This window comes from Chinchilla lanigera, unplaced genomic scaffold, assembly GCF_000276665.1.
Source record: "Chinchilla lanigera isolate Chin_1 unplaced genomic scaffold, ChiLan1.0 scaffold00007, whole genome shotgun sequence".
NCBI lineage: Eukaryota > Metazoa > Chordata > Mammalia > Rodentia > Chinchillidae > Chinchilla > Chinchilla lanigera.
Window position 1 is genome coordinate 21630553 of NW_004955408.1, and position 22447 is coordinate 21652999.

Consider the following 22447-nt stretch of genomic DNA (forward strand, 5'->3'; position numbering starts at 1 on the left):
CTACCTCCTGACAGTCTACTGAAAACTTTCTACTGAGCAACACTGAGCCTGTGAAAACATGTGGTTAATACTTCCTCTGACATGTAAACAATTTTTAAGCTCTTCGAAGTACATCCAGATCTCCTGGTAATTTAGAAAGATGAGTCTCTTCCCAAGACTTTCTACTTCCTACACCATAAACAACAGACTTGAACAATTTCACTAACTACACTGGACCTCCAAAATGTTACTGTAAATGTAAAAATGTGAAAATTTTCATAACATTATAAAAGATGCTAGATTTCAAGGCAAAAGGATTTACAAATTTTGGGACTTTAATGCTTTTATTACCAAAATATGTGAAACACTGATCCTTTTGTAATCTGTAACCCGGCTCAGATGCCTACAAACTTTCAAAACACCCACTTAGAACAAATGTGATTCTGTTGCTGCTATTCAAAGAACAAAACTCTTGGCTCTCATGGTTCAGATCTAATTAATGAGAAGAAATACATAAATTTGGACATGAGAAAAATGTCAATTCACAAAAACCATATTCCATTCAGATAGTCCAAGAAGCTCATTATACAAACTCCAAAATAATTAAACCTGCAATTTAAAAATATTAAGCCTTTTAACACATGTTAATTCACAAAATACAGAAAGTGTAGTGTTAACAAATATGTGCGTTTTCCAGCCATTTTAAAATTTAGGCTAACATTCACCAACAGTATTTCAGTTAAATTATTATATTCAATTAAATTGTGCATTTGAGGAAAGTTATACTTCTGGGGAAAGATCATATAAACATGCTTTTCTGAGGGGGTATGTTAGAAAAACTACAATAACTCCTTAGCATTTCTAAAATCACATAAAACGATCATCTTTGATTGCCATTATAATAAATTTGGATACAGAGTATCTTCCTGTCTGCTCACAAATAACCAAAACACACATACTTGTAACAAATACTCAGAATCAATTACTTTCATAAGTAAAACATTTATTGTACTTTTAAGATTTGATTGAGCATACGTGACTGAAATGCTGGCTACATAAAATAAACAGAAAATCTTTTTGAGAGGAAGCTCAATAATCAGAGGCTAGACTATGCTTAGAGACTGAACAATGGCTATATACAAAATGAAAAACATTTCAATGAGAAATACTTCACATGTTATACAGCTCTCACTTTTAATATTGCAATACTCATGAGCTTACCATCTTGACATTTGAAAACAAGAATAATGCTACTTTTATCCTTTGGTTCCCAGTGACAAACAATGCAGTGATATGTCTCCAGTTTCAGCTCCTTTTGTGACATTTATTAGCAGAGAAATCTCTGATGCTTTAGCTGAAATTCGGCAGCCCAAGAAGAGCACCAACAGCTCCAAAGTACCCCTGTGTGATTTTTAAAAACCTGTTAGTATAATGTAGCTTTTAAATAAGCATTCAGTGTTAACCACTTATTAAGAATGTATCTGTATTTGTTTAGTAACATTTATTTGGATAGTCTCATATCTATAATGTTAGCATTGTTAAATTTTTCTGACACTGCACTATTAACGTATATACGATACATATGCACCTTGAAAGACTATTGTTGCAACTATACCCTCTCCCCTTTACTCAATAAAAAAGAATTCAAGGTAAAAATTCACTTAAATTCAAAACATTATGTGGACCGCTAATTGCTCAGATTAGAATTTGGCTAGATGTAGTAAGGAGGAGGAAAAACCCTCCAATATAATTCCAAATACTAGGGATGGGGCTGTTGGGAGATGAAGAATTTTGGCAAAATTATGTATTTTTGTGTTGCCCATATTTAACATTTGTAAATAAGAGAGGGCAGAGGCAGTTCTAACCACAGCCATTAAGTCTACAGCAGCACTAGGTATCTGAAAAGCTCAGAGACCTCACATTGCACTCGTGGTCAGAAGAGCTATAAAAATTCTCTTGGGGTTCCTACCAAGTTGTAGGAACCCTCTTTCCCCAACCGAAACTGAAATGAAGGAACAATATTCTACTTAAGTAAATAATTTGTAGTTTTCCACTTATAAGGTAGGAACCAACATATAAAATTTGCACCTAAAAGCATGCCATTAAATAATTCATAAAACATTTTTGTCATACCTCATGTTCTAGAAACAATGCTTTCAGCTGACCTTTCGACCAATAATCCAGTGCATATGCCAAAAGTTTCATTGAAAGAGTATTGACACGTAAAAAGTTTCCAACAAAGACAACTCTGTTTATTTTCTAGAAGAAAAGATCCAAGACAATAACTTGTAAAAGAATTATTAAATAAACTTTATAGTACAAAGGATTTACAATACCTAAAAATGTAGGGCTAGATATTTTGCTCAGTGATAGAACACTTGCCAAGCATGTGTAAGGCTCTATGTTCAATTCCCACTACCACCATCACACACACACACACACAAAAATGGGAGTCAACAGTGGACAGGTAACTGTACATCTGTCAAAACCCATAGTATGCATAGTACTAAAAGTGAACCCTAATGTAAACTATTGCTTTTGTGTATGGACATTAGTGATGATATGACAGCACAGGTTCAGACTCTAAACGACTCTATCACTCTTTAGGGGGAACGATTCAGGGAGGCTATGTATGTGTGTGGAAGGCAGGTACACCTGGGAACTCTACTTTCCATTTGGTTTTACTACAGAAAAACTTTTAAAAAATAAAAGTCTGCTTTAAAAAGTTCAGGAAGACTTTAGCAAAGATTACAGGTAAGAGTTGTTTTTGAAAATGGAGAATAATGCATCGAAGTTAAATTTGGAGATACCTTAAAGGAATCAAATGAAAAAAGGTAGATTCTTTCTGATGCTGAGGAATGAACCCAGGGTCTCATATATGTCTCAAACAGGCTTTACAATGACCTGTATCTCCAGCCCCAAGTATTTTAAGATACACTGAAGATAAAATATAAACGTGCCCAGTACATTGCAAAGCGTGCTCAATTATGACATGTGATATGGATTCCATACAGAGCAGGAGTAACAACGACTAGGGTACTACATACGTACCAACCCTATGTCTCTCCATAGCATGTCCATCTGTTCTCCCTCTGCTAAGATTCCATGGACACTCATTTGCATTCTTGGGTGTCCATCTAATTAGGAAATCTTAGGTAAGGGAACCAATCAGAAAACCTATGCTTCTCTCACAATACACTGACTTTGTTTTTTGTTTTGTCTTTTTGAGACAGAGTCTCAGTATGCAGTTTAGGCTGGCCTTGAGCTCACTTTGTAGCCCAGGCTGGCCTCAAACTTGCAAGGATCCTCCTGCCTCAGCCCTCCAAGTGCTGGGGTTACAGGCATGCGCCACCACACTAGGCAATACATTGACTTTGTGTGTTTGGTTTTTTCCAAACAGGGTCTCACTTAGTAGTTTAGGCTGGCTTTGAACTCACTGTGTAGCCCAGGCTGGCCTCAAACTCACAGCAATCCTCCTGCCTCTGCCTCCAGAGTAATACGCTGACTTTTGAATATGTATCTTTGCAGATGTGTTTGGGTAATGTCAACCATGGCCTTAATTACTGATAATTCAACCAGGTCAGTAGAAATTAAGACCTACAGAGCTGAGAACCAAAGTCCCAGATTACTGTCTGTCCCCAAAGTGGATTATTCCCCAAATCTCATTAATCAACTTACCACCTGTTATTAAGAAATTTAAAAGTAAGAGCCTGGATTTCAACATAGAGTAACTCAGCACCTCTGCATAGTGGTTCTCTGTGCTTGAGCTTCTCCCCCAAACATCCTCAAGTGTGGCTCCTCTCAAATCTTTGCTCAAGGGTCACAGTCATATTTATTATTTTTCTGTTTTTATTTCCTTCCTTCCTTCTGATTTTAAAACTTCACTTATAAGATTTTTATGAACCATTTAAGACCCAGTTACTGACAGCATGCCCCATCATATTCAAACCCTTTACTATGTAATTCATGCAAAAGAGGACTTTCTAGAACAGGTACCATTTTCAATAAAACCTTCTTTTAATCACTCCATTACTTGTGATTTGTCTCTGCTATCCTCTGTCCTATTTCTAGTTCTTTTTATCTTACTTGATTTTCCTTTTTTAAAAAATTACATTTTTTATCTAACACATACCAAATGATTTACTTAATATATCAGCAAAACAATGTAAATACCAGTCAGAAATCTTTGTTTTCTTCACTAATATATTACATTCCCAGGGTCTAGAACCATGTCAAGTACACAGTACTTTGCAAATATTTACTCAGTGATACATGAGTGAATGAACAAATGAATGGTTCCCTCAAGAAGCAGCTCCCAATCAATTTGAAGCATTTAATATTTATAAAAATTAAATGGGCAAATATACATGTAGGTGAATTATGTATATTCTTTCCCAAGCTATATGGTCAATCCAGCAGTACCTGCTTTTTAAGCTGTTTCTTTTTTTTGGTACTGAGAATCACAGGACCTCACGTTTGCCAGGTAGGCACTGTGCCGCTGAGCTTTATCCCTGGCCCTAAGCTGTTCTGAAGTACAGGCACTTAGAAGAAAAGCAGTATACACTATTCAAATATATGAAGAATAAGTCTCAATGCCTTCATAGCCCTGTACAATGCTGCTTGATCCATATGCAACAAGGCAGCACTGTAAAGAAGCCGAGGGCAGTAAGAAAACTCCCAAGCATTTTACTAATCCAATGCTGACAGTAAAAATTAAAATAAGAAAGCTTTCATCCCAGGCATGGTGGAACACACCTGTAATCCCAGCACTCAGGAGGCTGAGGCAGGAGGATCACCTGGGCTATATAGTGAGTTCAGGGCCAGCCTGAACTACACAGTGAGATCCTGCCTCAAAACAAAGTTTTCAAAAATTACTCAGCTCAAAATGTCTTATGCTTAGAATTTTCTTTTCATACTGAAGAGATTTATGCTGTGTATTTTCAAAAGGTTTCGGGATAATTACATATTTGTTCTATTTAAATCTGGATTATCTGCTACTTTCTTTTAACTTAGTAAAGCAACTGGGTATACGACGTATATTTCATGAGTTTAGGGATTTAACGGAACATATTTCAATCTCAGAAGCCTCAAGGAAAACAAGCTGTCATTCATTTTCTTCATAAAAGGGTTTTTTTTTTTTACCTCATTTACAGCACACATTCGTGCCACAGAACCAATGTTATTGGTGATAGTAACTAAGGTAGCTCTTGCCAGGTCTTCTTTACTAACAGATTCTCGCTTCTCTTTATAAATCATATTCCCAAAACTAGAGAAAAATGAAAGACAAGAGTCAAATTGTTTGGTAATGAGCAACATTCTCATACATTGGCATACACAGGGATAAGATTACAGCAAATTAACAAAAATCTACACAAGGATAAAATAGTACCTCTTAATGAATTTAGGTTAGAATTAGGAAAAACACAAAGTTGTTCCAAGAAAACAAAGATTATTAGAATATTTACATTTTAAAACTTGAGATAAAATGATGAAATTAAATGGCTATGATTTTAGGAAGCCAAGAAAATATAGGGAAGTACATTTTGACTTATGTTTATTTATTTATTTATTTTGGGTTTTTTTTTTTCTCTGGTAGCAGGAATTGAACTCACGACCTCGCGCTTGCTAGGCAGGCGCTGTGCCGCCGAGCTAAATCCCCAGCCCCTTTGACTTATGTTTAAAAAGTAAAATGTTTTCAAAGGTATCTTAGTTTAAAGTAAAATTCCTTTTAATTATAATGAACATTTATGACACAGCAAGCATCATGTTAGGAACACTAAGTCCCTCAGAAATTTAGGTCTAGTGCAGCACTGTCCAATAGATACAAAATATAAGCCACAGCAATTTCATGGATAGTTTCCATTAGATATCTTTGAAAGGTTAAATTAACAGGTGAAATTAGTTTTAATTGTGTGATTTACTTAAGCAGTATATCCAAATACAGTCACTTTACCATGTGCCATGGACTAACACCTTCGAAATGCTCACTGCACACATGTGGCTCAAGGGTACTGTATGGACAGTGCAGGCCTAGATGGAGCAGGAGAAAGAGCACTAAGTATAGCAGGAAAATACAAACCAAACCACAGGTAACCTTGGAAACAATGGAAAGAAGACCCTGTACCACTGTGTAAGAGGAAAAAGCTGAGAAGGTTTGAAGAAAGGTTTTCCAGAGTAAAAGTAACAGAAAAAATTAACCAGAAAAAAAAAATAGAGAAGGAAAATCCTAGGAAGAAGCAACTAAAAGTTAAAGGCACAAAGAAATGAGAACTGAAAACATCTATAAAATGAAAAGGTACCTCTAATGCTAAGAATGCAGGGCCCATGTAAGGGAGAGGAAAGATGCAGACAGTTTAGGCCAAGATCACTACTATAAGGCACTGGACACCCTGACGAAGAACTTGGGAGTGTGTAAGTAACAACCAGTTAGTATAATGGAAATGAGAATGGTATACAATAAACAACAACAAACACTTAAGAAGAATTTTAAAAATGATGTGTAGATATATATGAAGTCCTCTAAAATGTCTGAAAGACAAAGTAGCCCTAAGCAAACAGCCAAGATGACTTCTTTAATGGCAAGACTCAACATCACAAAAATGGCCTTTTTTCTTAAGAAAATACACAAGCCTAACATATATTTTTTTCATATTAGAGAATATGATTTTCATTTTCATTTGGGAAATGACATAAGCAATGTGGGGGGAGCCTTTCTAGATATTAAAGCATACCTACATGCTTCTATAAATCTAAAAATAGAGTGCTGAATATCAACACAGTAATGAAAAGCCAGTGTATGATAAAGAAGTCATTTCAAATCATTAAATATGCAAATGAAGACCTAAATACAATATTAGGGCCTTTAGAAAGAGAAGTACAAAACTAAAACTGGATCTATACCTCACACAAAATTCCAAGATAAATTATTAAACAAAAATGTTAAATCAAGTATTAAAATATAAAATACCACTAAAGTAACAGAAAAATAAATAAAGCTTCATTCCTATATATATTTGGAATGTGGAAGACTTACTTAGTATGAATCGATATCCAGAAGCCATAAAAGAAAACACTGATAAATTCAACTGTGTAACAATCCAACAGAAAAATAGAACATGAACAATCACAGAAGAAAACATATGTAAAGAGAGAAATACAAATTAAAATTACAGAAAGCTGCCACTTCTCCATCAGATTAGCAAAAATTCGAAGTCTGGCAGCATACCTCTAGTGAGACTGTAAGGAAACAGGCATTTCTATCTACTGCTGGTAGGGTGAAAAACAGACCACTCCTTTGCGGAGCACACTTATGCATTTACAAGTCTGGTAATTTATCCTACAGATAAAACTTTACATATACAAAAGGGTACAACTACAATATGGAAAGATTTCAAGCACATATGGCCACTTTATATATAGTGTGCCATACAATAAAATATAGAAGTATGCCATAAAAATGGTATTTTTTTGTACAAGAGGGCAATAAAGATATGCATTTGTATTTGCATAAAGTACTAGGGAAAGATATTTCAAAATGAAAAGTGGCTTTTTTTTTTTAATCAAGTGTCCTGCTACGTAGTCTAGGCTGGTACTGAACTAATTTTCCACATTGGCCTCAACTCAAGATCCTCAGTCTCCCAGGTGCTGGGATTACATGTGGTTCTAAAAGTGGTTTCTTACAGGGTAAACCTCTTAATGTATGTCTAATTTTTAAACTATATCAATGTTCAAAGTTTGAAACCAGAAAAGATAACAGAAAGAAGACTTATAACTCCCTAATAGATTGCCTTCCAAAAAATTTAATGAACAACCTGGATAACACAAATGCTGAACTTACCTAGATGCTACAGCCCATCCTGGCAGACCAAATCTTTCATAGTCTCCTCCATAAATATCTCGGACCAGCTTGTCAGCTTGGGTGCTATCACCTTTGGATGCCATTTCAAGAGCTTCTTCAAAACTTTCACAGCCAGTCAATAAACTGCATAAGCCCAGAAAGGTACCCCCTCCAAGGCTAAAGGAAATAAAGAAAAATTTAAAGTTGCATTCATATACTATATTCTTTCTCCAAAGTGAAAGGGTGCATTCATTCATCGAGCATATACACAGAGAGAATGCATTACTAAATCCTAGTGAAAGAAGGCAAGAAAAACTGCTCAGTAAAAAAAACCTGTACAATCAGATCAAGCAGGGGGTTCGCCCATACTTTACACTGTGTAGCTGCTAAAAATATATTTGTGTGTGTACACTAAAAAGCAATGTTAAAAGCTGGGTGTGGCGGTGCACACCTGTAATCCCAGGACCTGGGAGTCTGAGGCAGGAGGATTGCCATGAATTTGAGGCTAGCCTGGGCTACACAGGCCAGCTTGAACTACAAAGCAAGACCATATCTCAAAAAGAAAAGAGCTGGGCATGGTGGTACACACCTGTAATCCCAGCACTCAAGAGACCAAGAAAGAAAAGGAAAATTGCTGCGAGTTTGAGGCTAGGCTGGTTACAAAGTTGAGTTTAAGGCCAGCCTGAACTACACAGTGATACTGTCTAGAAAAAAAAAAAAGGTTAAAAATTAGTAACATATGAATTTTTGAGGGGGAGAGGACCAGGAATCATACTCAGGACCTCACGCTCAAGGCACTGTGCCACTGAGCTAAATCCCTGTCCCCTAACATGAATTGAAAGGAGAAAATTTACACTTTTAAATGGTTTACAAGAAATATGGGACAAAAAAAAAAAAAATTAGACAAATGACTTACTGTGGACAAAAATGAAATCAATTCAATTTGACATATTAACATCTAATATGACCTAGACATAAAGATAATGATATTGATGTCCCACTGATCATCACATAAATGACAGAAATTTTCTTAGTCTTATTCTTTTGGATATGCTTATAAAATGAAATCATAGGCCAGGTATGGTGGCGCACGCCTGTAATACCAGCACTTGGGAGGCTGAGGCAGGAGGATCATTGCAAGCTGTGAGACCAGCCTGGGTTACAAAGTGAACTCGAGGCCAGCCTGAACTGCATGGTGAGATCCTGTGTCAAAAAGACAGAAAGAAAAAAGAAGAAAAAAAAGAAATCATATCTCTCTAATCTATAAACTAAAAATCTTTCTTTCCCAGTCTTTTCTTTCTAGCAGGTTCTATCTATGAACCTTTGTTTAATTAAGAGCAAATTTTTGTCTTTTAATGTTAATCAAAACAGGAAATACATGTGCACAATTCTTTGGCATAGTATTTCAGTGGAGGTGAACTTTTAAACAAAGTGCTAATTATATTTAAGTATCATAAACAGGAATACTACTTTAAAACTGAAGTGAAAGAAAAAAAAAAAAAACTGAAGTGAATTTTCCCACGAATTAATCTGACTTAAAGTATGCCCAAATTTTTCTCCTTTAACTGAACAAGAGTCTCTTCCTCTTCTAAAAGCTGATAAAATACATAAGACAATAATGAAAAATATTAAATCCTTTTCATATTCATATTTCATACATTGTATATTTTATGGACTCACAGGGATCACATTAATCTTTGTATAAGCATTACAGTGTTACCCAACACCATGGTTTAAATGTAAATCTATTTAGCATATGGTAAGCTTTCCTTAAATATATTACAAAAAAAAGAAAAACAGGACAAGAAGAAAAATGTTCTGGAAATAAAATCATAAAATACAAATACTGTAATTTTTTTTTTTTTTTTCCGGTACCGGGAATCAAACTCACGACCTTGCGCTTGCCATCAGGCATTGTGCCGCTGAGCTAAATCCCCAGCCCCTGAATACTGTAATTCTGAAATCAACAAAACACTTTTACTTCTAGTAAGTGCTCCTTTATCAAATTCTGGAAAAAACACTATTAGAATCATTCTAGATAAAAATTCACTCATTATTATGAAAACTTGGATGCCAACTGATAAATATTTCAGGATTTTAATTCTAATTAAATCTTTACATATGCCATCTTACAAAAAGATTACCTGCAACATTTTAACTTCTTCACCTAGTACAAATACATGCCATTTTTTCAGGAAAGCTAGCATCGATATATTAATTTCATGGCTGGGGCTGTACAGAGGGGTAGCACTTGTCTAGAACATGTAAGGACCTGGGTTTAATCCCCAGTATTCCTCCCAATCATTCAATATATGTACTTTACACTGTGAATACTTTAAAAAAAAAAAAAAAAAAAAAAAAAAAAAAAAAAGAAAGAAAAAGGTTACTACCTTGTCCCAGTTACTCGCTTATAGTTGTCTTTGGAATGGACTGCTAAAATACTGACGCCTGAGCCAATGTTCACTACCAGCAGTGGATAGGGATCATCTAAGTTAAAAGGCATCTTTTGGCATCGCTCAGGTTCTGAGGCATTAGCAAAATAATAGCACTCTGCTTGTCCATTGAAACTGACAGAATCTATATACAGCAAGCCCTTTACAAGGCAGTCCAGTTCATCCAGTTTGTGCAGGTGGAGGTTTCCAATCTACAAAAATTGAAAATGTAAATTTAAATGGAAGGCAGCATTCAAAATACTTGACAACTTTATTGTGTAATTTTCATATGCTTATTTATGATGATCTAAACCTACATAAGCACAAAGTATTTTATTTATGTGTACAACCATTTTTCACATGATTCTAACATACTGAATGTGCTAGGAATTCAATCACCATACAAACATAGGAATACTGTACTGTTACCGTTTGGAGTTTTCCTAAGCATCGATAAGCATCTTGGAAATAATGTCACCCACAGCACCACAGCTTATGGATTCTGATTCTCTAACAAAATACACTACATCAACCTGTCATTTGTAGTTTTTCTATTATTCATGAATCTTTATGTAGGTGCAAACATTTAATGACTTCATCACGTCCTCTGGTATGATCACACCAGTTAATATTGCTATGTAAAGACTGTAATTTCTTGTTTTTATTAGTTTGGGTACCTGTTTGAAATTACTAAATTCATTTCAAGTAAGAGTATACTGTGATGTACTGTGCTTTTACTTAGAATTGACACACCTGTGTGGTCTAGAATAACTATTTTGTCTTTTTAAGACAGGGTCTTGGTATGTAGTTCAGGGTGGCCTTGAACTCACTATGTAGCCCAGGCTGGCCTCAAGCTCACATTGATCCTCCTGCCTCAGCTTCCTGAGGTCTGAGATTACAGGTGTGTTACCACTATGCCCAGCAAGAATCATCATACTTTTTGAGGGTTTTATCTGTGTCATATTTGTTAATTGCAACCTTGCAATACTGATCACAATACCTGACACACACTAAATGCCTAAGTAGTTGCCCAATAAATGACAACATTAACAAATTTCTAGATCATCATTTAAATACATATTTTTAAACATTAGAACATCAGCCAGGTAGGGTTGCACAAATCTATTATCCCAGCACTCTGGAGAGCTGAGGCAGGAAGATCACAAGTCAGAATACAGCCCAGGCAACTTAGTGAGACTCTTTCACAAAACAAAGAACGGAGGTGGTAACTCTGTGAAAGCCCCAGGGTTAATCTCCACTCACACATCAAAACAAAACAAAGCCAAACCAAACAAAAGCAAGCAATAAAACCCTGCATATCTGTATGTTGTGTATCTATGTCAAAGGTGTAGGACTCACTTTGTCACACAATCGAATTCAACTTACCAATGTACTCCCAGATGGAACTTGTTCAAAAGTTGGGGACCTACTGTACTCAAAAATCTTGTCATATTTAAATGACTCCAAGAAAGGAATACAGTAAGTTTGATGGTACAAAACCAAAAAAAAGGGTTAACATTTTTTATTCAGGTGTCTACTAACCAACCAGGGTGTTAGACAGAAAAGGCCCTGGGAGAAATAACTACATGAATTACTCAAAAACCCACACACGTAATGACAGAATTCAAACCCTTTTTACATCTGACTTTGTACACTGTCAAACTCACTGAGGTTTCCCTCACACATCTCTAGCTTAGGCCTTCTGAGGTACTGTGCCACCACAGGTTTTAAGTCCCTCCTTGCACAGCCCTAAACTTAGCACATTTTTACCAAACCTTATGTGCAACAATATGCCTAAATCTAGGCAATTTAACAACTTTCCCCCAGTCTGAACCACCAAGGGCACAGTCATGCATGGGACAGTCTTACATGTACTATTTTGGAGGTTCAAGCTGCCTAGCAGCGAGTTATAGGAATTATGGCCCCATCTGAACACGTTAGTTATCCCATATAGGTGTTTAAAATGTCCCACGCTGGGCATGGTGGCACATGCCTATAATCCCAGCACTCAGGAAGTTGAGGCAGGAGGATCATTTAGAGTTCAAGGCCAGCCTGGGCTACAAAGTGAGTCGAAGACCAGCCTGAACTGCATAGTGAGACCCTGTATCAAAAAGGCAAAAAAAAAAAATCTGTCCCAAATGAAAGGCTACTCATGAATACATCCTTCTTCTGCCTCCTTAGGAGAACTAACCTGAGGATATTCTAAATGGAAATCCAGCCTCATATTTAAAACTGAACACAAGGAATATAAATTTTTGGCTCAAGTAACAAATACCTACTGTACGAAAATCTTTTTCAAACTTGTAAGCACCACCTCCTGTAGCACATAGCACCGTGTGTAATGTTGAGAAGTTTTTATCTCTTCCCATTTGGATAAAAGTAGGCAAGTCCTGGGTTGGAAATCTGATAAAGTGCAAGTTCCCTCTTCGACCAAAAAGCGTTAAATCCTTCAGTTCAAGGTGTACATCCCGAATGCCAGTGGATCCATATGCCACATTAGAAGTCAAATATTTCCGAATACTTTTTAAGCTCTCAACTTCCTCTTGTTCTTCCTCTGCTGTGATATCGATAGGTTCAAAGTATGAGAGCTTTACTAGAGTTCCTCCAATGTCCATGCCAAACCAAGGGAAAGCTGTGAATTAAAAAAAAAAAAAAAAGTATATATATATATATATACACGGTTTTAGAAATGCAAACTGAAGAAGACACTTTGAAGATACCAAAGTATAGTACAACAACTCTTGATAATCTCCTACCTCTTTTGTCTGTAACTCACTACTATTTGTCTATTTGTTTTCCTGAGAAACTATTTTGTAGATAACAATATGTAAAACAATAACCATTGATAATTTCCTACCATTTTGTCTGTAATTTGCTAAGTCCCCCCTATTATTATGTTATCCTTCTTTTACTCTTTAAAAAAAAAAAAAAGAAATGCAAACTGAGGACAAGCAGTTAATTATCCACAAACTCTTTATCCTAAATTATATACTTAGTCAGTAATAATCGGGTAAGATATATCCTCTATGTGTAACTCACCTTTCTCTTTCATTTTTATTTGTATATTTTCTAAAACTTGTAATATACTCAGAGATGGTCCTGGGCCTTTTAATTCCTGGCCTAATAAGTATTCTCTTTTTTTATGGAATAGTTAACCTCATGGCATAGGAAATACGAAGAATTTAAACCAGTTTTGTTTCAATAAATAGATCATTATCTACAGCTTGAACATCTTTCTGCCTCTATAAAGGTTTTAATATAATAACACTGGCCTATAATCATCCATGGGAAAAGCAGCTCCTTAAAAGGAAATTTATTTTCTACTTATTTTTTACTTATTAAGCAAAGTTAGTTTCTTTTATACATCTGGTTAACACTGTTGAAGTTAAATCATACTCTGGAATAAGCACATTTAGGCTGTAGTATCATTCAGGATTGGGACCTGGGGTTCTGTCACTGACTAGGCTACAGGACTTTAGAATAGCCATTAATCTCTCGGTTTACTACTTTCCTCAATTCCCTTCAGTAAGTCAAAAATACGAAGTTCCAGTCCACAAGGACAGCTCAATCTAGCAGGGAATACAAATATAAATACACAGGAATGAGATAGGTAAAACTGTAAGTGTCATGGAGACCAACATAAGGAATGCTAAATTCTATGCCTGTTTAAAAGTAGGGCCAGGTATGGTGGTACACACCTGTAATCCCAGCACTCAGAAGGCTGAGGCAGGAGGATCCATGTGAGTTCGAGACCAGCCTGGGCTACAAAGTGAGCTCAAGGCCAGCCTGAACTGCATAGTGAGATGCTGTCTCAAAAATACTAAATAATAAATAAAGAGAGAGAATACTAAAAATCAAAAAGCCTATATGCAGACAGAAGTGTAAGTCAATTTAATTAGAGACCCAGGAAAAAGACTGAGGCTGAGAAAATAGGGATCAATTGCAAAGGGTCCTGGACACCAGGAAAGAAGCTTAGACTTCCTTTGTAGACAATTGGAGAACTACTACTGACAAGAAAGCTACATAGTCTACCTGCAAATTACAATGCTTATTTAGTGACATGGTGCAAGATACACAAGTGTTGAAGATGTGCCTACAGAATAAGGCCAAAGAACTCTAAATCTAGATCAAAATCACCTAGGTATTAATTTAAAAATACAGATTTCTGAACCCTCATTCCAGAGGCACTGGGAAATGATATTTAAGAGAACTGGGATTCAAATTTACCCATGCACAAACACTGTATATGAGAGTCTACCATAATAATATCTAGGTCGTGTGTGGTGGTGTACTCCTGTAATCCCAGCACTTGGGAGGCTGAGGGAGGAGGATCATCATGAGCTCTAGGCCAGCCTGAAATGCATAGTGAGACCACCTCAAAAAAAGAAAAAAAAGATAGATCTAAATGGCCATTTGAAAACCACTGGTTTTGGCCATCGGATTTCTTCATGCTATTCTACAATGTGATTTCTTGTTAGTCATAATCCTTCTATATGTAATACAGTGTTTTATTGTTCTCCAGGGTGGGGGAAAATGTAAGTGTTCCAACATCACAAATTACAAAAGTTAAAAAAAACATTAAAAAAAACAAACTACAAAATTTTAATTCATAAAATTTGTTTAAAGCACAACTGATTTAGTTCCCATGAAAACTATAGCTGACAATTACTGAGTATTCAGTATCAGCCATAAGTATTCATTTACCTCAATACCCCTAATATGAAGCTGCTTTATTGTATGTGCCATTTCACAGACAAGGACAGGGAGATTACAAACTTGCTTTAAGGTCAAACTGTTCACTCAGTGACTGAGACATCACTCTACTCTAAAAAAAATCTAGTTCTATTCTGTGGTATTTTAACTGCTCATAGTGGCTCAAAAATAATTTAATACTTAAAACACACGGATTACAAAATGCTTGGCAAAAAAAATACATTTTTTATTTGCAAGTTATCAAGAGAAATTTTAAAATTCTGTTTTAAAAATATTCATTTTATATAGCCAGGCATAGTGGCATAAACTTGCTTTCCCAAGACTCAGAAAGCTGAGCAAGAGGACTGCTGTGAAATCAAGTCAGCCTGGCCTACACAGCAAGACCCTGACTCAAAAAATCCAAAAATAAAAAGTAAAGGTAAAAGAAAATCCTCATTTTACTTGATACACATGTACTATTAGAAAATTGGAAAAATGATTCAATGAGAAAATTCTATAGACATTTCTCTATTCTAGAATCTATACATTTACTAAAATTACTGTAACTTTGAATGTGAAGAACTCTATTTTTATGTTTCAAATCCAAATTGTGCTGGGTGTGGTGGTGCATGCTTGTAATCCCAGCACTGGGGAGGCTGAGGCAGGAGGATCATTGAAAGTTCAAGACCAGCCTGGACTACAAAGTTAGCTCAAAGCCAGCCTGAACTGCATCGTGAGACCCTGCCTCAAAAAGACAAAAACAAAAAAAAAATTCAAATTGTACAACTCAATCTATATTAAAAATAATCAAAAGGAAAAGATTTTTAAAAAGTAAAATGATTTTAGGCTGTAATTTGGTTAGCATGGGGGTATACGATCCTACACAAGCCCTATGCTTTTATGTCAAGCATGTAGACTGGTATAAATAAGCAGTGAACAAATCCAAGCCTTTGGGCATGTTTGGGTAAGGGGCTCTACAACTGAGCTCTATCTCAGGCCAACGCCATCTTAAATAAAATACAATTTCTAAAGGCAAAGCAGACCATTTACAGAAACCATAAAGTGATACATGCCTAGGTAAAAAGAAGTATGTTGTCACTTATCACTGTTTTGCTTTCAGTTATTCACAAAATCTAGAGTTTGTGTTTTAAGAAGTTGTTATGGTTTATGTCTGTGTGTACCCCCAATGCCTCATGGGGACACGGGGCAGGCTTTGAGAGTTTAAATATGGGTGTGAGAGCTGCACCCGCCCTGGAGTGGATAGTTTGCATATGTAAGGGAGAGAAAGAAGCTGCTTGGGGGCATTCCTCCCCCAGTCCGCCCTGGTGGGTGCTTGGGGCTTAGCTGTGTGCTGCCGCCCTGAGATGTAGCCCTCTGCCACGTGCCACTCTGCCTTATAATCTGCCAAGTACGGATTGAAACTTCCACGAACTGTAAGTGAAACAAACCTTTCCTTCCTTAACTTTGGGGGTCAGGTATTTTGTCCCAGCAGTGAGAAAAAAGTAACCAAGACAGAAGTTCATGTAAAAAGTTACATAATCAGCAGTAACACGCAGCAATACTAACAAAGGGGGAAATTCACTGGAAGAGTATGTGTTTAAGTGTGTACAAAGATACACTTGAGAGATACCAGGAACAGATCCACTGATCCACTCAACTAGAAATTCCTTGAAATCTGTCACACATCTGTTGAAAATACATGTAATTAGGATACTTTTAAAAGAGCATTAAATAAAAAGAATCCTTTTGACACTGCCTAAAAAAAAATCAATTCTACAGTACCTGATGCTTGATTCTAGGTGATTTTATGGGGAGGGGTAGAAAACATTACTGCCATATAAAGCATATTTTGTAATAGAAAAATTTCTACACAGTAAGATTAAGCTAAAAAAAAAAAAGGAGTTTTCAAAAATTTAAAATACAGGAGCTGGGGATTTAGCTCAGAGGCATAGTGCGTGACCAGCAAGCACAAGGTTGTGAGTTTGATTCCCGGTACCAGAAAACAAAAACAAAAATTTAAAATACAAGCCAGGTGTAGGGGCACATGCCTGTAATCCCACCACTCAGGAGGCTGAGGCAGGAGAATGGCCCCATGAGTTCCAGGCCACCTTGGCCTACATCATAGTGAGGTCAAGGTCAGCCTGAACCATAAAGTAAGACCCTGCTCCAAAAAAAAAAAAAAAAAAAAACCTAAAAAAAATCTTCTTAAGCATGCTGTTTGCATGAAGTGACCAAACCAGTCCTGATTCAAAAGAAACTTCACAGAAAAAAAAAAATTCTTAAACAAAACTATGTATTAATTACAGCAAATGAAACCTCTCATGTGTGTTTATGACTGTCTTCTTAAATTCAGGAACACAGGACTGAAAGAGAATTGAGCCCTACCAAAGCTCCAACTTAAAAGAGAAAAAGCCATCTTTTGTATACAGATCTTATGAGTTCTAAAGTTCACATTCTTTTGTCTAAGAAATAATCACTACCAAAAAGCATGAGGCACAGGCAATAACAAAGATAAAAATTCTCAATTATGATCCATTCCTATCATTTAGCAAGTAGTCTACTTACTAACTTTTGTATTTTCCAGTGTGTTAAAAAATACTTAAAAAAATAAAAATAAAAAATACTTATGCCAATCGTGGTGGCACACATCTGTAATCCCAGCACTTGGGAGGCCGAGGCAGGAGGATTGTCACGAGTTCAAGACCAGCCTGCACAGTGAGACCCTGCCTCAAAAAAAAAAAAAAAAAAAAAAGAGGTGTATCTACAGCTTTACTGCTTCAGGCTAATGGACAGAATAGGGCATCAGTATATAAACAGCCTAAGTACTTCCATGTAACCTAAACATTTCCTCTTCCTTTTAAAATAATACACTGTGTGGGGGGTGAGGCAACACTTTTAAAAAGCAGAACACATTCCATAAAAATAAATAAGCAGAGATTTAGCTCAGCAGCACAGTGCCTGCCTGGCAAGCCCAAGGTAGTGACTTTGATTCCCGGTACCAGAAAAAAACCTAAATAGATAGATAAATGAACAAACAAATAAATACAAATAATAGATAAAATAAATAAATACAAATACAAAATAAATAAAATACAAAAATAAATACAAATAAATAGATAAAAAAACAAATAAATAAGCACTGTGGTGATGGCAAGTATACAATACCTTCTCAAGACTGTTTTTCCTAGAATTTGAGATTATCTGCTTACCTGGCCTTCAAAAAGCAATAGCTTTATTCTCTGCCTCAACTAATCTTACAAGAGTTACCACTTGGCCTTGTATGTTAACAAAAATATCCACAACTACCTCATGGACAGAGAGCTACTAAGAATTGTATTATCTTCCTCACCAGGTAGATCAGGTATACAAATGATGAAAATCAGCCTGGGTCCAATTACCTTTTAAAATGATTAAACAGAAGGCACTGTATTTTGCCACAAGGACAGACTACGTATATGTCAAGTTTTGTATCTTACTGGTAGTAAAGAAATGTGGAAGTACTGGAGAATTATTTCACTGCTCTTGGGAGCCTGAAGGTTCTATCCTGAGGGATCTCACACCAAATATCATATGTAAAGAGAAACCAACTGCTGAAAATACTCAGAATGTTGTAGGGTACTTTAGAGAACAAAATTCTAAATTAGGCACATACACTGGCAAATTGCAGATATGTTTCAAATTCTTTTTTTTTTTTTTTTTGTTTCAAATTCTTAAGATAAAAGATATTTCAAGGGCTGGGGATTTAGCTCAGCGGCAAAAGCGCTTGCCTGGCAAGTGCAAGGTCGTGAGTTCGGTTCCTGGTACCGGAGAAAAACCAAAAAAAAAAAAAAGATATTTCATTTCTAGCAATCATTCCAAATAAAAATTGTGGTATTTGGAGAATACTCATATTCACACCTTCAGTACTAAGATTCCTTAGCACAGATTTGGGTAAATATTGTTTGGGTAAACACCTCCAAGGAGAGATATTAGAAACTACTTCCTTCAAATGTACCTTATTTGTTGGAAGTGATAATTTTAAACTGAATTTACCAACAGGCCAATCTAATTATGGGGAAGCAGATTATACACATAGGCTACATAGTTCTCTGTGCCTAACAAAAGTTTTCAGGACCTTACTACTTGGGTTAGCAAAGAACTGACTCAAAATCTATATTACACACTTAGATATACTTACCACAAATTTCAAATGTTAAATCTTCTAGTTAAAAAAAACCAAAAAACAAAAAAACAACAACAAAGAAACAACCTCTCGTTACACAATCTACATGGCAAAATAAATTCCTTGCAAAATTTTCTGGTTCATAAAAGCCTTTAGGTTATATATAACCTGAGAATATATTGGTGATGTACCTAAAAGTAATGTTTTTTAACATTTAGGGGATTAATGTAAGACAATATATAAAGCCAAATCACTTGTTTTCATTTTTCCCCCATGTTCTGAGACAAGGTCTCACTATGTAGTTCAGGCTGGCCATAAACTTGCAAGATCCTCCACCTTTCACCTCTTGAGTGGTGGGATTACAGGCATGCCCCATGCCTGGCTGAAGCCAAATCACTTATTTAACCAATATGATATATAGCTTCCTTTAGCATTGCCGTAAGTTAAACGACACAATGCATACAAAGCAGAGGCTAAGTCAATAAATACTGCAATTATTACAAAAACTCACAACCTATTAAAGTATGTATTTAAAATAGAAAAAAAACACTCCTTGGCTGGGGTTGTAGCTCCATGGTAGAGTGCTTGCCTAGCATGCACAAGGCCCTGAGTTCAATTCCCAGTACCACAAACAAAACAAAATTCCTAAGTGTTTTTTAAAAATTACAACAATTTCAGTTATAAATACATCTAGGAGGGGCTGGGCATTTAGCTCAGCGGCACAGCGCCTGCCTGGCAAGCGCGAGGTCGTGAGTTGGACTCACGGTACAGGAAAAAACAAACAAAAATAAATACATACATCTAGGACAATTCAGCGTTAAAATTATCTTTCCCACACATACAGAAACAAGATGCTCTTTATTTTTTACTATAAAGATTTTAGTAGGTACTTTTTGCCCAGAAAAATGCTGTAAATGTCATTTTAAACTTCTAAATCAAATTGCCTAGCCAGTTTTTCAGCATGACTCTTTTTAGGATTAAAGTAGGATTAATGGTTTCACAAGGTACCACAATGTAGTAGCACACTTTCAAAAAAAAAGGCATCCTTTAAAAACTCGGTGTGATGGCATTTGTTTGTAATTCCAGCACTCAGGAAGCTGAGGCAGGAGGGATCTCAATCTTGAAGTCAGCATGGGATACATATTGAGTTTAAGCCCGTCCTGAACTACTACATCAGACCCTGTCTCAAAAGTAAGGACTTAAGACGGTCGTGGTGGCACACGCCTGTAATCCCAGCAGTCGGGAGGCTGAGGCAGGCGGATCATTTCGAGTTCAAGACCAGCCTGGGCTACAAGGTGAGCTCAAGGCTAGACTGTTGATAATTATTGTAATTTTTTTTTTAATTTAAAATGGTATTCCCACTTGATTATTAGTTTGCCCAAATCTAAGTAATCAGTAACTATTAGGATGTAAAAGAAAACACTACCTTAAGAGTTAAGAGTATGAAAAAAGAGCTCAGAGTGTGAATCTGGGCTGGGGATTTAGCTTTGTGGCACAGTGCCTTCCTGGCAAGTGCAAGGTCGTGAGTTCGATTCCCATACACGGGGAAAAAAAAACAAAAAACAAACAAAAAAAAACACAAAAAAACCAAAGTGTGAATCTGTGATAAACTCTTTTCACCAAGTGGAAATTCTAAGACAAACAGAAAATACATGCCGTGAGGGCAGATGTCCAAGTATTGTACATTACTGTATCAGTTCAAGATGTATTAGTTTAATTCGGCAAATGTAAATTACAAGTGCTTTTACACTGATATTTAAACTGCCATCACTGTTTTATAGACTTCAAAGTATCACAAGAATTGTGCAGCTTTAACAAGAAATCGCCATGAAAAAATTTTTATTAGCCGACACAACTATCAGATAATAAAGTTTGTGTTTCTCAAGTTTTAGACCATGTTCCACAGGTGTAGGTGAACACTTTTAAGCTGCTGATTTAGGATTATGAACCTCATTAGTACAATTAGCAGGGGAGGCCTGCAAAATGTTACAGAGTTCAGCAAATTCAAAGTGCTTTTGTAAAGACCAAAGTATCACACTTTTTTGGGGGGGGGGCGGGGTGTGTGTGTGTGTGTGTCTTTTTTGAGACAGGGTTTTGTTATGCAGTTCAGGCCGGCCTTGAACTCACTTTGTAGCCCAGGCTGGTCTCAAACTCGCACCGATCCTCCTGTCTTAGCCTCCCAAATGCTGGGATTACAGTCGTGCGCCTCCAGGCCTGGCGACAAGTATCACACATTTAAATAACTGAGGGGCTGGGGACATAGCTCAGCGGCACAAGCGCCTGCCCGGCAAGTGCGAGGTCCTGAGTTCGATTTCCAGTACCCAAAAAACCCCAAAACATAAATAACTGAGTTCTCAGCCTGGCTGAGACAGGAGAATCACTTGGAGTTCTAGGCCAGCTTAATCTACATACCAAGACTCTGTCTCAAACATACAAACAAACATTAGTTTTCAGAGATTTTAGGCAGGTCGCTTCTCCAATGAGGTTTACAAGGTCCCTGGGGGCAGAAAGGCTGGGAAAGGTGTTAGCATCGCAGCGTCCTTTAAAGATGCAGATTTCTCAGAACATTTGGGAGGATCCCATGAAAAAGTGCAAAAACTGCAAAACATCTGTTCAATTCTAAGTTTTGAGCATGGATCTCCACAGTCCTAGTTGTCCCAGGAGACTTAAGTATGACAATCACAACGAATGAGCAATGAAATAAGGCAATTACAAAAATAAGCTTTTTAAAGAGCCACCAGCTGATCTGCTTTCTTACAGCATGGTAAGATTTTCTTTTTAAGTACATGCATATACACTCAGAAAAATCTCTGAGGGTATTTCCCATAATATTAACAGTGGTGTGCTCCGGGTAGCGGGAATAAGGGTGTTTTTACTCTTCCAGTTTCTGTATTTTCAAACACAAACATGAACTAACTGACATTCCACTCAAAAGCCGGCTGAAGCAATTTACCCACCGGCAGGTTACAAGCACGTGTGTTTAGAAGCTGCAGTTGCAACAATGACAACTCAGGAAACCACCGTATTTCAAGGACACAAGCAGGAAGCCCGGAGATTACTGAAAATGGGTGGTAACTGCCCCTTGCTGACAGCCACGACCATCTGTGTTCAACCCGATTTCAGGCTGCGAGAGAGGGGAGCGGGAGCTCCATTGTCGTTGTGCAAGACCCGAATCAAAAACTGCCTCTAGCAACCTCCCCGCTCCGGGAGAGGAAGTGGGAGGACCGGGGCAGGGGGCGGCGGGCGCTCCGCGGGCGTGCACAGGGGGATGGGGAGCCCGGCCGCGCGAACCAGGGTTGATAAGGTCCCTCCGCCTCCCGCCCGCGCAGGGCGCGCGAGCAGCCG

General features: G+C 36.9%; 1 protein-coding gene across 1 annotated transcript; it reads right to left on the reverse strand.

Annotated features, from left to right (window-relative positions):
* Positions 1–296: 296 nt before the first annotated feature.
* Positions 297–12880, reverse strand: Pank3 (pantothenate kinase 3; the record flags this gene model as incomplete). Its single annotated transcript, XM_013509138.1, is given in 6 exon segments — positions 297–1380; positions 2113–2238; positions 5122–5245; positions 7817–7993; positions 10207–10460; positions 12528–12880. Coding segments are annotated over 6 exon segments (1085 nt in total), but the record flags the coding sequence as incomplete, so codon positions are not given.
* Between the last annotated feature and the right edge of the window lie 9567 nt (positions 12881–22447).